General features: G+C 37.9%; 1 protein-coding gene across 3 annotated transcripts in view; it reads left to right on the plus strand.

Annotated features, from left to right (window-relative positions):
• NR5A2 (nuclear receptor subfamily 5 group A member 2) overlaps window positions 1-11,469 on the plus strand; it is a 120,514-nt gene extending 109,045 nt beyond the window's left edge. For all 3 annotated transcript variants that reach the window (XM_015889777.3, XM_025173336.2, XM_088153310.1), the window contains exon 7: window positions 6,704-11,469. In XM_015889777.3, coding sequence (XP_015745263.2) covers window positions 6,704-6,951 — 248 coding nt within the window. In that variant the 3' untranslated portion in view covers window positions 6,952-11,469. The remainder of the gene's footprint in view (window positions 1-6,703) is intronic.
• Window positions 11,470-16,363: the final 4,894 nt, after the last annotated feature.

Below are 16,363 nucleotides of genomic sequence, written 5' to 3' on the forward strand. Positions count from 1 at the left end.
CTCTTTGCCCAGGATTTTGAGAACTGGTTCATATCCATTCAAAGGACAAAATCTGTATAGCAGATGAATGTGGATCTTGTGTCCCATGTTGCTGAATTACCACTCCCAGCAACCTTAGCTTGACAAATAGTGAAGATACAAACTGTAGCTAAACAACAGTTCAAGGTGGATTTGGGTTCTTATTCTTTGCATGGTATGACAATCAACAACCCAACATGTAGAAACGTAGGAGTGTGGCTTAAGGGCATGATTTGGAACTATTGACTCCAGGGGAAGGTATCTCTTGTGGTATGGGTTCTAGGAGATCATCAGTCATAGAAAAAAATCTTCTTGTTGCAGGTTATATCTATCAATATTTAATGTATTAGAAATTAAACTGAGAAATTTTAAATTATTTATTTATTTATTTATTTATTTATTTATTTATTTGACTTTGCGGGTCCACTGAAAGGGTCTCAGGGACCCCCAGGGGTCTCCAGACCACACTTTGAGAACTGCTGAACTAGAAGATACCCTTTGGAGCTGTTAATTTGTGATTCCTCCAGGACTTTCACAGACAACTTTAGAAGTGGAAAAGAAATGGGGCAGGGAGGGGAATTGAAAAAAGTGCTCTTTGTTATTGCATTCATTTATTTCAGTTGCCATCATTGTCTGTTGCTCATCCCAATAACATCACAAGGATCATATTGCTATTTATTTACTTCTTTGCTTTACAGTACTTGTAAACTGCCCCAATTATGAAACTTTTATTATTAGCATGTATTGGCAACATTTGCTATAAGATATTTGATTAGGTGAATTCGCCACTATCACTAATTAAATAAACCATCAGTTGGGCAAAAATCATAAAAGATGAACATGTGAACACAGCACTCTGGGAAAGTTTTCACTTATCCCAAAAGCTAGTTTTGTCCTAAACTTGGAAATCAGGGCACATTGATTAAAGTACCACCTTTATATTAGCTGGATATTCTCAACTAAGAAAGCAGAAGGGAAGGTATAAGATGCAAATTCCTCTTTAAAACTAAGCTACAGTACAGAGTCCATAAGAAGGAACACATGTGTTCTATCTGTGGTGCATTACAGGTAGTCCTTGGTTTATGTCCCTTTGTTCAGCAACCATTCAAAGTTACAGCGCTGTTGAAAAAATGGACGTATGACTGGTCCTTGAAGTTCAGGACCTCACAGCACCCCCACAGTCACATGATCACGATCCGGGTGCTCAGGTGCCTGGCTAGCAATTACAATGTCGCAGGGAGCCACGGTCACATGATCACCATTTGCAACCTTCCCTGCCAGCTTCCCACAAACAGAGTTAAGGGGAAACCAGCAGGGAAGGTCACAAGTCACTCCAGTAAGTCGCTCCCACTTTTTCTCCCATCCACAGCACCCCCTGCCCACACACAGCCCCCACTGGACCTCCCAGGCCCAGCCTGGCCTCCCACAACTGGCATGCTGCCTGCACTGGCCCTCCCAGACCCTCATCCGGCCTTCTGCAACTCGCATGTGGCCTGCACCAGCCCTCCCTGTCCCTCCCACACCTCCCTACAGCACCCCCATTCCCCAGCAGCACCCCCATGCTCCTTACATGGGCCTTCTTTCTCTTCCTGCTTAACAACCCATGCATCTTGGGGTTATGATAGCAACTGGGACTGCCCGGGATTGCTGTCACTAAGCGATGTGGTCACATGACATTGTGCTTTATGGCTGCATCACTTAGCGATGGCAATCCCAGTCCCAATTGCCATCGTAACACAAGGACTACCTGTATCTGAAATATAAGCCTCCCAAAGGCTATTGTATGAAAATTGTTTACTTGTGTCAGTGTCACCGCTCCTTTGTGTGGGAATTATCTCATAGGAGCAACAGCAGCAACATACAGGAGAACTGTGGGTCCTAGTTACCAGATGACCATTCTCTGTTTGAAGGCATCTTCTATTTACAGGGTGCCCTCCCTTTACAATCCAATTTTAAAGATAAAGCAGCTTAAGAGGGAGAGCAGGGCCCTTGAAGCTGCACATCAACAATTGTATTTGGACAGCAGGCTGACTGAGCACCGTATCATGGTGTGACTATTTAAATATTTTCTAAATTTGCATCTATGCATATGAGTTAGTTCATGCAAATCTTGTACAAAACCATGTCTTCTTTTGTTCTCTGAGTGGTACATTTGCACTCAGGGGAAAGGCCAGATTGCACCAGGACATCCTTTATGGTTGCAGTGTCTTTCCTAAAGATGTTGTCCTGAAATATTTGGCTATATTCTGGCCATGTAATATCTGTGGTGGAGTGCTTTTGTCAATTTGGTTGATAAATCAGATGTGTCCTTACCCAAAAGAGAGGCCTGGCTTTGATGCTCATGTGCTGAGTAGTCATGTGTTGGTAACCTCAGAGCTCAGAACTGGTTATTCGTTTGCTGATAATCTCAAGAGTGACTATGGCATAGAACAGTCCTGAAAGATAGTCTAGAAACTGCAAGTGGTCCAGGATGTGGCAGCAGTGTTGTTGAGTGGTGCTTCTTCGAGGTTCCACACTCCCCCACGTTGAAACAGCTTCATGGTTGCCCTCCAATTCCCAGTTCAAAGTGTTCACAAAAGCTTTACAGGTTTGTTTGTATGTTACTATATGGTCCATCCCACACTCTTGGCTCATTAGCAAGACATGCATTCATATATGTTTGTGCCTTTGAGTCAGTCTCCTGGTGACTGCCTGGACTAGTCCCTGCACTTTTCTTGGCAAGATTTTTCAGAAGTGATCTGCCATTGCCTCCTTCCTAGGGCTGAGAGAGAGTGACTGGCTCAAGGTCACCCAGATGGCTTAATGCCTAAGGTGGAGCTAGAACTCATAGTCTCCTGGTTTCTAGCATTGTATCTTAACTACTACACCAGACTGGCCCTTGCTGTAGGTTCATGTTGTGTCAATGATCATTTCTGCTTTCTTGTCGCAGGGCCCATATTATCCAACCAACTCCCCCTAGATTGTAAAGAAGTCTCCTTCTTATTATAGTTTAAGAGGAGAATCAAAATCTTTATTTTGTCAGGCTTTCTAATGTTCGTTTTAGTGTTATGCTTTATTAACCAGCATTTTTTCCCCGTAATTCTCAGTGTGTTTTTATTTTACCTTTGTAAGTTGTGCCATTCTTTTAAGAGGACAGTGGCATATCAGTCTTCTAAATACTGTAATGATATAAAACAAGACACCAATTTCTTAGAAGCCACCAGCATTTCATCTTTTAATTACACACCAGTATAACTGAGCATGAAAACCTCGGGGTTCCTTGAGCATAGCAGTCAGATATCCAAGTTGTGCAATGAGTATAGTTGTTTTTCTTTGGAAACTACTTACTTAGCTTTTGCACAGCAACCACTTTTCAAAATATAACTGCCATTTAATTTTAGTTTCCCTCTTCAGAATTCCCAAACTACATGCATTTTCCATCAATTAATTCTGCACTGAATTTCAGCTCCTCAAATATGAGAAAAGGAAGCGTCTGTGTAACCTAAATATTTTTCTTCTCTGAAGGCCAAGACCCATTGTGTTTTTACAAAAATGGGAACATACTCTTTTCTAGACTTATTCAATATGCAGACTTTGAGCTAAGCATCTTTATTTTGTGATGATGGGATAACCTGTGAGAAATAGGAATTTTAAGGAGATGCTGGCAGACTTTTAGAGTGACTGCAGAGCTAAGAATGGCACTTTTAGTTTTTTAAAAAACTTGATCTTTAGAAGTAAATTATAAAAAGATATATTCTCTGTTTGACAAAGATACTATTGCAAGAGCTTGCAAAAATACAATATATTCTACAAGACTTCAGGGTTTACTCTCCTGTAAGGATGGGAAAAGAGATGCGTCCCACTGTGAACATGCGGTAAGACTGTTTCATATTAAAAATTGGTAATTAGTCCCTGAGTGAATAAAGTGGAAGAGATAAGAGGTTGATACTATTTTTCCCTTTCTTGTACTTAGAACTGAAAGAGTATACAGCAAGAAGGAGCCTATTTTCTTTCTTTTTTTTCTTTTTTTTTTACGCAAGCCTCTCAGAACTTGAAAATGCTGATTTCTTAGATTATGCATAACACATGGATTCTCAGATCTCTGCCTCCATCTACCAAACACTTGGACGCAGAAGAAAATGTGCTCTAAGTTCCCAGGATTGCTTTGTTAAAGGAACAGATTTGATTTCAGGGCAGTGCTGACCCCAAAAGAGTCCTACTGACAATGAATTGTATTTTTTCAAGATTTGCCATTATGTTTTCACAGAGGCTGTTTTCTCCCAGAAGGTAAATAATTTTCTGTAAATAAATCAAAGCTCTCTGCAGCAGTAGGTGCACCTAAAAGACATTTTAAAGCCTCAATAAAACAAGATTTTTTGTTATCCAATTTCTTACCTTTTACCATATAATCACATCGTTTAATTAAGATCATTTAATCTACAGTTTAATGCGTGGCAAGGCATTATTCAAGTAGTTTAATAACTCATCTTAGTATGAGTTTTGCTTTAAAGGTAATCTGTGTAAGAGCCACCAAACATTCTTTCAGAAGCACCGTCTATTTAATATTTTCCTTTCAGTGTTAGTCTTGCCAAAATGTTTTTTTTTAATTACTTTGCTTTAAAAAAATCAGAAGGCATTTTTTTAAAAAGCCACGCATTTTCAATGCAAAATTATGGATAAATTCCAATATAAAATAGGATCTTAGGACTTTGCAACTGAGTACTCATCCAGTGTTGGAGTGCATGATCTCTCTAGGACTGATAAGAGGGTGCTTTTTTCTTCCTAGAGTTGATTTTGCCTCTTCATTTATTTACCAATTGCTATAGAGCAAATGGGTTTTGCTTGAATTCTAGTAACACGACCTTCAAGGCATGGAATGCTTTACGAATGAAAGACCCTTCCAGATCCAAAACCTCTGTCATAAGTTCGATGCCATCTTTATACATGCATATTTCATTGTTTTGAAGGAGTCTGCTATGGGCTGAAGCACATATAGGGATTGGCTGTTAAAATTTACGAATGCATCATGTAGTAAATTTAACATAATAAAAGAAATATGGTTTTACCGATTCAAATGGAGGAAGCTGGGCAACATTCACAAGAATTGCATCATATTACCAGATGCAATGGAAAAATATTTGGTTTCTTTTTGATAAACCTAACCCCGACACCCAAATAGGGAGATTTGTCCAAAGTGACTTTCTTTAATACACAGTCAAGAAATATATACTTGAATGTATCATTTTTACATGGATCATACAACCCCGCAGATGTATAAAAATGCTTTCAGTTGCATACTATACATCTTTTTTTTTTCTTTCATGCCTTCAAGTCAGCATTGACTCCCAGCAACTGTCCGCACTAGTCCTTGAAGTTTTCTTAGCAACATTTTTGGAAGTGGTTTGCCATTGCCTCCTTTCTAGGGCTGGGAAAGAGTGACTGGATCAAAATTACCCAGCTGACTTCCATGTCTAAGGCAGAGCCCGAATTCACAGCCTCCTGGTTTCTAGCCTGGTGCCCACATCAAACTCACTCTTGCTCTACTTCTAATGAAATGTTACTAAGGGATGGATTTACCTGTCATTTCATGGCCAAAGATAGTAAAGGAGATGGTGCTGAGTCAAAAAGAAAACTGAAAGAGGTGCACTTGAACAGGGCCCTAGATTTGTGCCCCAAAGTCCTGTCTGGAAATTAAACATGTAGGAGAGAATCTACTTGTATGTAGGACTGCCAGTCTTACTCTGTTAGACAAAGATTATGCCTTAGTGAGTTCCAGAATTCTACTTGAGGATATTACAAGCTCTAAGAAGTCCTAGAGTGAAGGCCGGCTAGGAGAGCCATGAGTTGATAAGGGAAAGACCTTCTGGGTATCACTTTATTCCAGGAGTTTAGAGTTGTTGATAGTGAAGTGGAGGAATAAATATAATAAATGAAAATATTTGCAAACTATTCCACATCCTGAGTCTAACTTAAGAAGAAGTTAAGAAGAACTTAACTAAAGAAGTTAAAGCCATCCAGTAGGAAGAAGGAATTTATCCATACCCAAAAACTATTAAATGCTCTTCTCAATTTGCCTAAAGGGCAACAGTTCTGGAATTCAGAAACAGACACACACACACACATTTGTGGGTCAGGCAGGTTATTTTGGCAGTCACTGGAATGTTCCAGATGGTTCATTAGCATAAGGATGGACAAGTCAAAGTCTTTCAGAATAATTTAGAAAAATGTCAAAAAGAAACAAGAAGCCTGTCATTTTTTATTAGAATTAACTACAGCATACCATAGACAGAGATTTCACCTTGGATCAGAAGAATTAATACAGAATTATATGAATTGTGTAATATGTCGGGTTAAAGCTACGCCTTCCTCTCAGGGGACTCATTTGCTGACTATATATTACAGTTCTGAATGTTAGGCATCTTCAACCTTTTTCTCAGTAAGATACATGGAAAAGAAAGAGTTGACCTTGTTCAAAACCCATTGGTATCTAACTGATCTAAGCTGTATGCAGAATTTCAACCCAGCGTTCTAAAGCTAGGCCGTGACCACTTTTCCCTCAAGAAACTTGGCAGAGGGATTCAACTGAACGTTCAGGAGCATGAAAACCATTTGTTTATCCAGAGAAAAACATATTAGGGAGATACCACTTTAATAATCTAAAAATGCCATGATCATAATCTTTTTTTTTTTTTTTTTTTTTACTCAGATGTCAAAAATCTAGAGAACTTCCAGCTGGTGGAAGGTGTCCAAGAACAAGTGAATGCTGCTTTGCTGGACTATACCATGTGCAACTATCCACAGCAGACAGACAAATTTGGGCAGCTTCTCCTGCGACTCCCAGAAATCCGGGCGATCAGTATGCAGGCTGAAGAGTACCTCTACTACAAACACCTAAATGGGGATGTGCCATGTAATAACCTTCTCATTGAAATGCTGCATGCAAAGAGAGCATAAATTATAGCCTTTGATACAGCTTCTGCTTTTCAAAAAAGAAAAAAAAAATACTCTGAAGTTCTCCAAGTGACACTAATTGAAATAACTTGGTTTAAAGAAACTTTGCAAAAAAAATTAATGTTATAATAATCAAATACTTAATAGTAAATAAGTGATGTATCAGGGTATCTGCATTGCCAACTGTGAATCAAATGCTACACAGTCTCCCCAAAGGAACTTGTATAGGACTTTATCACTGGAATGAAAGGAGATTTACAAGTGGAAAGGCTACCATCATCAGTGTCAATCAAGGCAAAAAAAAAAAAAGGAAAGGAAAGGAAAGAACAATTCTTATAAGTTAAAAAAAAAAAAAACTTTTCCAGTTACCACTATGGAGAAATTTAGGAACAAGTTTTATCTGTGTTCTTCAGCTAACAGATCAAGGGGATCTGCATGCACTACAACCCTTCACTGTTTAGCAGGACTGAAAACACCTCTAAAGGAAGGAAGCAACACTGCAGTTTCCCTGTGTCATCTTTCCAAAGACTGAATTCTTATTTCTCCTTCCAAAAGGAATGTGTGGCGCCCATCTATATTAAAAAATCTGGAGTAGGCCACACACACACACACACACACACAGAGAGAATAGTGTCACAAGCAAGCAAATAAATACAGCCTGGATTTTTGTCAGTCTGTGACTCTGACCTGCAGATAACAAACATGAGAAAATAATTTTGTTCATAAGGTTAGTGTGACATTCTTAATATGTTTTCTAAGGTTGCTTTTGTCATTGTGTTCATGTTGTTCAGCTAGGCAGTATCCCTCTTCCACCAGTGACCAAGTATTGGACGTAAGCTGCTCCAGAGCAATCGATAGGGGACCTTAATTCCAGGCTCAACTCAAACATTACTGGAATGGCTTCTCAAAGCTTTTAGAGCCAGATCACCTTGTGGCTACTATTTGACCACTGCCTAAAATAAAACATTACTTCAAGCAGTAGCATCTCTTTACTTGTCACACTTAATCGCCAGTCTAGTACTTGGATTTCAGAGAAACCAGGTTAGTGAATTCAAATCATATCCCACTGTCTATCTTCGCTGCGACCTTTCTTTTCCCACATGTTTCTCAGTTGGGGGTTATTCATGAACCATCTGCACACGCAGCTCAAGAGCAGGCTAGCATGACTTTGGAGTCTTCAGGTCAAAGACAGCCACTGCTGTACCCCTGTATAATCATAATCAGCCTCCTGGTTTTCCTGCTCGATCTACATAGCAAAGAACAAAAGGTATCTAGATGGCCATGCTAGTCAGTAGGCTGAATTCACATTGACTGTCTGACTAATGAAACCAGGTCCTGACAGCTAACCAGAACTGGGGCTTGAAAAAAAAAGAATGTCAGGAGAAGGCACTTTCAGATTTAAGGGGACCATCCTCAGATTGTTCTCCTAGGGCTCTTCTCTTATTTTAGCAGGCCCTGGGCTCAAAGCTTAACTTTTGGCAATGGAAGGGGCATGATATTAAATTTCAATTAACTTTTCTGGGAAGAATGGGAGGAAGAGGCATTGTGAGAAATTTAAAATAGCCAACAATATACAGGTCCTGCTGAGGCACTGAGAACTGGAAGATGATTAAGGGTGCTAAGTGCAGAAGCTAGATCTGGCTTTCAACACACCTTTTTCAGAATTTATCCTGAATCTAGGCATGATCAAAGATGCTAGTTTGGTCCTAACATGTATCCATTTATGCCCTCACTATAACCTGATTTCTTCATTCTGCCTTGATCTGCCTTGATCAGAGATAACAGAAACATATCTCTGTTTCTCCTTCTCAGCCTCACATTCTTGATGTATTTTTGAAAGATCCAGGCCTACCCTTATGCAAGAAGGCAAAACACCAAGTAATACAATCACACATTCTCTTTCCTGTTTCACCTTGTCCATTCAGAAAGCCACATTCTTCAGCTTTATCTTACTTTGGGGTCAGATTTCTTGAAAGGCAATAACAAGTTAGTCCTATTGATACAAATAGATCAGCTGATGAAATCAAGCAGATGGTTCATATTAGTTGTAGTTTGAAAATCGGCATCATTTTTGTATATCCTTTGGAAACAGAAAACACAGTTTAAAACAATGATTCAAGCAAAAACCTTTGGTGTGCTAAATGAAGAGTGATACTGCCAAGTCTATGTAAACCAAAGTCTGCTGCAGAACAAATATCAGAGAAGGACAAATAATTCTATCCAAAATGAACTTATCAGTATTATAAAATATGCCACCGTAATAAAAGCTTTGCCTTATTTCAGAATTCTGAATGGTAACTGTACAAATGTGGATCAATATATGTTTGGGGTGGAAGTATTAATACTTTACAGTTTTGAAGAAAATAAAAAAAATTATTGTGTTTACATTTGTGAGGTCCTGGTGGGAGGGGGGATCCCATGATAATGTTGCAAAACCGTGATTTCCTTAATGTTGCTTTCTAGATTGGTAACTAGCTTTACCAGTACTTAATTACTGTATGTCGTGAGACACTAAAATCAAAAAGGGAATCTCATTTATGTGTTAATTGCTTTATTTTTCTGTTGGATTATTGGCTGTACAATCACTTGTAGAAATTGTATCAAACTTCTAATCCACAAGCTTTGTTTGTTTGTTCATTTGTTTTCATGAAGATTGCTGGCTTTTAAATAGTTTATTTATATTGTATAACACCATTTTCATTGTAGACAATTATGATGCTAATTTATTGTTCCTCAGTTTCATCTTTATATGAAAATATAGGCAGAATAAAGAAGCCAAATATATGTGTTTATTACAGCATGTCTTCAACTCATAGTTCATAGTTCAGGGATACTCAAGGGTCTTTTCAGTCTAAAATCAGTTTTTTGATTAAATGTTTATACATTTTCATAATCCTAAATATTGTTTATTTAAAATCTATTGTAAGTTTTGTGATTTGCACTTTTCTTTGTTTCATGTGAACAGAGAAAGGTGCATTCTTATCTGAACATTTTTTTAAGCAGTGGACATTGTATACCAAAGACAACACTTATGTCTGTCGAATTAGTATTCGAATACTTTACCACCATGTGAATTTGGTTGTTTTTAAATGCCAACCTTTTCATGGAGAGGGGGCAGGAGAGACAGAGAAGAAGTCATCTTTGCTCATTCAAAAGGATATTTCTCTGACCCCAAATAGTTCCTGCTACCTTACTTCTGCAATTCCCTGCTATTGATAACATGGATAATTCAGTCCATGAATTTCAGGAGTCTTACTGAGAGGCAACTTAAAGTGGAAATCAAAGTAGCAGCCAGATAGCTAAGTCCCAGCCCATTCAGTTCATTCTGCAAATGGGTTGGGCTTCTGTATTTCCATGCCAAATAGAAAACTTATTTTAAAGCAGTGAAAGAGGCTTCAAAACAAGTTTGAGAATCTACTGTTAAAAGAGAAAGCAAAGTCAGAAGTTTCACAAGGTAAACCCAAGCTGTTGGCTGTGTACAACATACCTCTTAGTATCCAAGCCCATGATATATTAAATGAACTTTCTTGATAGACTTCCTTGGTACCAAAAAGTCAACTGTGTCACCTTATCGAATGTTGGAAATATCTCCATCTTCGGTACCCTAAGTATGTTAATATGGTTGAAGCAGTATTGACAATTATTTCCTAATTATTCTAGAAAGGGTCTAGAATTCTTCTGTGTGCCATTGAAGTGGGGATATGAGGCTGAGAAACTTGATGAAGCCCAGTACTCTGGAATTCTCCAGTGATTCTCCAGTGGCAACTACTAACAGCTCTATCTTAGGGAACTTATGTCGATACTTACGTTTTATATTTCCTATAAAAACAGGAACATTGCTTTAAAGAAAATTCAAGTAATCATCTGTGGTATTTAAGGTTGATTATAAAATGATTTAATTCAGATTTTTCACATGGGTGTCTTGTAAAATCCTTAACTTTTTTGTTGAAACACCATGGCAGATTTCACTTCAAAGCTGAAAACAGACTAATGCCACTAACAGAGCACAATTTTCAGTGGACACAACCAGATCATTCACCTGGATATTAAGGGCCAAGAATGATTGTTGGGCAAAGTCACAAATAAATTTTCACACACATTAGCCAACATCGGAGGTTCCAGGAACTCATCTGATTGCCCAAGTTTGCAAAATGAATGTTAATTGTTAACCACTTTGTAACAAGACAGTTAACTTACAGTTGCTTTATTGATTACATATTAGTAAAAGCAGACTAAAATGCAAAGGTTTTGGCTTTGGCTGGTTTCTTATCGTTGTTTCAGTGTTTGTAATCAGACAACCTGTAGCGTCTGAATATTTGTATTACCAATATGTTCCACAGCTACCTGGCATTTGAATCCATGCAACCCTTTAAACTGTGCAGTTAGTTACTTGTTGAAGTTCTCTGAATGTATCTGTGACGTTCATGTTGTCTCATGTCAGTCCTTGCCAGGAATTTTCTCAACACTAATGGATTTTTATTTCCAGTATTTCAATAAATATTGATATGGCCATTCTGATTACTTTAAAATTGTTTTTCTGATATCATTCTTCAAAAAAAACATTAAATATTATTTTAAAAAATTCTTCAAGTAAGAGTAGAAAACACAGGGATGCAAAATGCATGAAAAACCTCTCTCTCCAAAGTTTCAGGTGGTGTCATTACAATGATATTATATATTGCAAAACTCCCAGTGAACTCTACTAATGGTGTGGCATGCAGACAGCATAAAGTTAAGTCCCTAACGCCTTTAATTAAAAGGATGGCAGAGCTGTCAAAACATCTCAGATGGAGATCTTAGAAACTGCTGCTGGACAGAATAGGAAACCTTGGACTAACAGACCAATGCTCTGGGGCTGATTTATTATAAAGCAGTCGAAGAAGGAGAAGCTGGATTAGAGTTCTCAGAGGAGAAATGTGTTGCTGATTTGATTCCTAGCAGCATCTTCTTGGTGTCTCTGTCCCAGACCTTCACAAGATTTGATCCATCAAGCAATGCCACTCACCAATCAAGGATTGTGGATTGGGAGGTAAGTTATAATTCCCTTGTCTTTTGGTTCTTGGCAGCAAAGCACAGTTGATCAAAACCAGAGGAGATGCTAGATATTGAAAGCTGGTTGTATTTGACTCAAGTAGTTCTAGCTTAACTGGTCTTATCATACTGATCAATGGGTTTGGTCTTGGACCATAAATAAATTTTGATTGATTGATTGATTGATTGATACTTACCAACCTTATAACATTGACTGCTTCCAGTAGGGTCTTTTATGTGCAAGGATTCTATCCCACTTATGGACTTTTAAGGTCCAGAGAGGATGTTATATCTTCCTGTGTTTTTCCCACTGCTCCTTCTTTTCTTCTAGGATAGAAATTGGCTTCTTGGGGATGAAATAGTTTGCAACAATCCAACTTGGCAGTGATGAGCAACCATGGAATTGTATTCAGCATTTGTAGAGCTACATATTCCTCTCTCTGTCAATGTTAAACAAAATAATAATAATAATAATAATAATAATAATAATAATAATAATAATAATAGTTTTCCTTTAGCATTTCTTTTAAAAAATAGGATCTGAACAACGGTGGGAAATTAAAGTCCTGCTTTTGCCTTTTCAAATATATCATATCATGGCTTAGAGCCAAAACTCACATTGAGCAGGCTCAGAAGATACAAACGTTGTTGTTCAGCAGTTGGCAGAAGGAAATTAATTGCTCTTGCTTGTACATAACTTTCTGAATTTAAAAACCAAAAACTCAAGAACATCATTTTCTTATGTTTGCATGTAGGAAGAGGGATGCATACGTATTCCTGTGCAGGTGCCTTTCAATGTGGGAGATTGTTCAAACATTCGGTTCTCCCCTGGCTAGATTGAAGCTGTATTATGCAGTCTATAGACCCCATGTTACACCTTCCCTACAACTAAAACCAAATTCTGGACAGCAGCTGTCAGTGTAGAGTTGGATGAACTAATGGTCTGACTCAGGCAACTTCCTATGTTCCTATTTTAGGAACCTTTTCCTGCTACATCAGGTGACGCTGTCAAAAAGTTTGGACAGAGAGGTTGCCGGGGGCAAGTGGTCTGCCTGCAGATTAGAGTCACATTTTACACTGAAACTGCCCCAGAACATTTCTGCAAACTTTGTGAATCACATAACATTAACTTTTATCATTCAAAACACAGCTATTTTGTAATAATTTGGTATGCTTCCTCACAAACAGGCTACAGTTCAAAGAATATTACATTATGCCAGGATATTTGTAAAGCAAACTACAGTGTGAATAATAATGTCACATTGCTCATGGTGCATATGAGGTACGTGAGCTGACATTGCATTATCTTCCCCTATCCCAGGAATGGCCTGCAGTGAACACAGGCCATAGGTTAGGCACCATTAAACCGAACTATAATATAGTTTGTTTAGTTTGGACTTAGCGTCGTTTATGAATCAGGTCATAATGGTTTGTAAGCCATAGTTTCTGAATTACCATATGGTGTATTTAATAAAGGTTGATTAAATAAATCATGCTTAATGCATAATCTCGTGCTTGGAATCAGATACCCACTTATCTGAGATGGAACTCCTGGAGAGATTACTTTGGGGTATGTGTGTGCGTGCACGTGCGCGTGTGTGTCATGTAAATGCCTAGGGTTCCGTTGTAAGTATAACTCAAAAGCCTACTCTCAGTTTTCCCTGTGGGTTGTGACCTGCAGCAGGGGAAAGCAAGGAATGACTAGATGAACGAACAGTGGTAGCAATCTTAGAGGTTTCAAATAACCTCCCATCAATATGAACCAGGGACATTCCTGAGCTTTCTAAACAATTGTCCAGAGAGACTGCCAGGTAGCCAGGTGGTGCTGGTGCCAGCAACTCCAGCTTGCTATCTGAATCTGACCTGCTCAGAAGCAGCTTCACTCTGGAGGGCATCAATCAAATACTACTGCTGGTGATCATCTTTACCATTCTGATGGGCAGAAAGCTTTCTGGTTTAGGAGCACAGTCTTCCAGTTGCAAGTTCTGCGCCGTATCTCCAAGTGTAGGTAGGACTGGGATAAGGAAATGGGAGGTGCAGGACACAAAACATATTTAATGTTGAAGTTATTAATTGCTCTTTTGACCTCACATCCATGCTCATAAGATCCTCGTAGGAACTGATCTAGAGGACAAAGTGGTCCAAAAGACAGCCACTACCAGTATACCAGGCTAACAGCAATCATCTGGATTGCCTGAATTTTTCAGTCATGTTCTCAGTTACTCTATTTTAACATAACATGGAGAAAAGACAAAGAAAATTCACAAAAATCATCAAGCATAACATTCATTAGATGCATTAACATTCTATTTAATCTGATTCTCTTTTCATCTACAAGAAACACAACAATAAAATGGGCTGTATTATAGCTGTGCTGAAATATTAACAAAAATATGTTGGCATATTCAACTTTGAGGAATAAAACATTATAATGATTAATTATTCCATTCAGACTTTTTTGCAGAACAAAGTTAGGAAATGGACTAATATTAGATTTAAATGTTTAAAAAGTCACTTTATACACATTGGGCAAAAATAGCATTCCAAAGTGGAATTTCTTTTTCCCCGAACATACTGCCCTAAAACACAGCCAATTTTTGGTAATACAATGTTGCCTTCATCCTCCTTTCCCATGAAAATAATTTTGGCCACAATGGTCTGAAGCTGTGGAGTTCATATGCTTCACAGTATGGAAGCAATTTAGAAGTCTTCACCTTCATTAGGAGCAGAAGGCTACCTCATCCAAGTTTGTTGAAACCTTGATTTAGGGCAGTGTTTCTCAATCTTAGCAACTTTAAGATGTCTGGACTTCAACTCCCAGAATTCCCCAGTCCAGATTTCTTAAAGTTGCCAAGGTTGAGAAACACTAATCTAAGGAAACACATAAATGCATGCTCCTCTACTGAATCTGGTGAAGATTTTCATTGACATTAAAGGACAGGTAATGGGGTATTGGCTCAAGGCTGGCAGGTAATCTAGGGCAGCCTATCCAAACCTACTCCCCTCCAGATGTATTACACTACAACTCCCATCATCCCCAGCCAGCGTGGTCACACTAGAAGACAGAAGATTGGGGAAGCTTAGGGAGTGATTACAACTGATTCATATTACCAAACCTGAATATTCATAGAATTAAATGCTACTTTTTAAAATACCATTTGATATCTGTTGTGTCAGAATTAGTATTCTGACAATATTTGACATGCATGTGAATTTAGCATCTGATAATATTTGCTAGTTAGTATTAAGTGATTGATATATAATTGCATTGCATTTCTAACAGTAATTGGCAGGACTTACTTCTCAAAGAAGCAAAGAAAAGGAGTTTAAAGTAATTCTGGACAAGTTTTCTCTTTTATATAATCTCTAGGACTTGTTTCTTCTTCTGTTTGGTTTTATTTTTCCTTTAAGTGTTATATCACCTTGTGAATTCAATTATACATATCAGTGCATGATAAATATTTGATTCAATATTTTTTTCAAAAAAAATAATTATCAGTGAAAAGCTTCCAAAATTTCACATAAGATAATTCCTGAAAATTAAAGAAAACAACAGATATTGACAAGTGTACAATACTTGCTTCTGGATTTTCACATGCTGATTTTCACATTTAGAACTCCAATTATAAAATGCCCCATCAGGATGGCAAAACTAGACTTTTGCCATATTTGGATCCTTGGCATAAAACTTGTTCGGCTTCTCAAGTCAAGGACTCATAAATAATGAACTCTGGAATTTTATACCCATCACACTTTCAGAACATTATAGCATATCTGCCCTTCACAATTATCAAAGGTAATGGCAATTTTAATTCAAATGCATAGACTTGTGCTTGAAACTGCTGTATTTATGTTTTAACTTAAGTTTTTAAGTTTTATTTTTTAAGTTTTATTTTTAATTGTTCTGTTTTATTATAAATTGCCCAGAGTAACATTCATGAGATGGTCAGCAATATAAATTTTATAAATAAATAAGTAAAATTCTTCCCTCTTCTTCCCCATCCTTCCCCCAATATTTTAATTAGAACCCCATAGAGCGAAAACTATCCTGTTGCTCACCCTCTCCAATTTCGCCTTTGCGATTCCTTCCTCTTAGGAGATATTCACCTTTTCTTTTTAAAACATTCTCTCTCTCTCTCTCTCTCTCTCTCTCTCTCTCTCTCTCTCTCTCTCTTTTCTCTTTTCTCTTTTCTCTTTTCTCTTTTTTTGGTGCCACAAATCAATTGCATGAATGATCGTGAGTACAAGCGGAAAGTACCATTATACATTCTTATATCCAACAAACAGACTCAAGAATGAAAGGGGGAAACTTGCTATGTGATCACAAGTACAGAAATTGCCAGAAAATGTCAAAACAGGAAAAACAACACATAAAAGTTATCGG

The sequence above is a fragment of the Python bivittatus genome, unplaced genomic scaffold, assembly GCF_059951505.1.
Source record: "Python bivittatus isolate LINGU-HERP-01145 unplaced genomic scaffold, Pbiv_v1 ctg000700_np1212, whole genome shotgun sequence".
Classification (NCBI taxonomy): Eukaryota; Metazoa; Chordata; class Lepidosauria; order Squamata; family Pythonidae; genus Python; species Python bivittatus.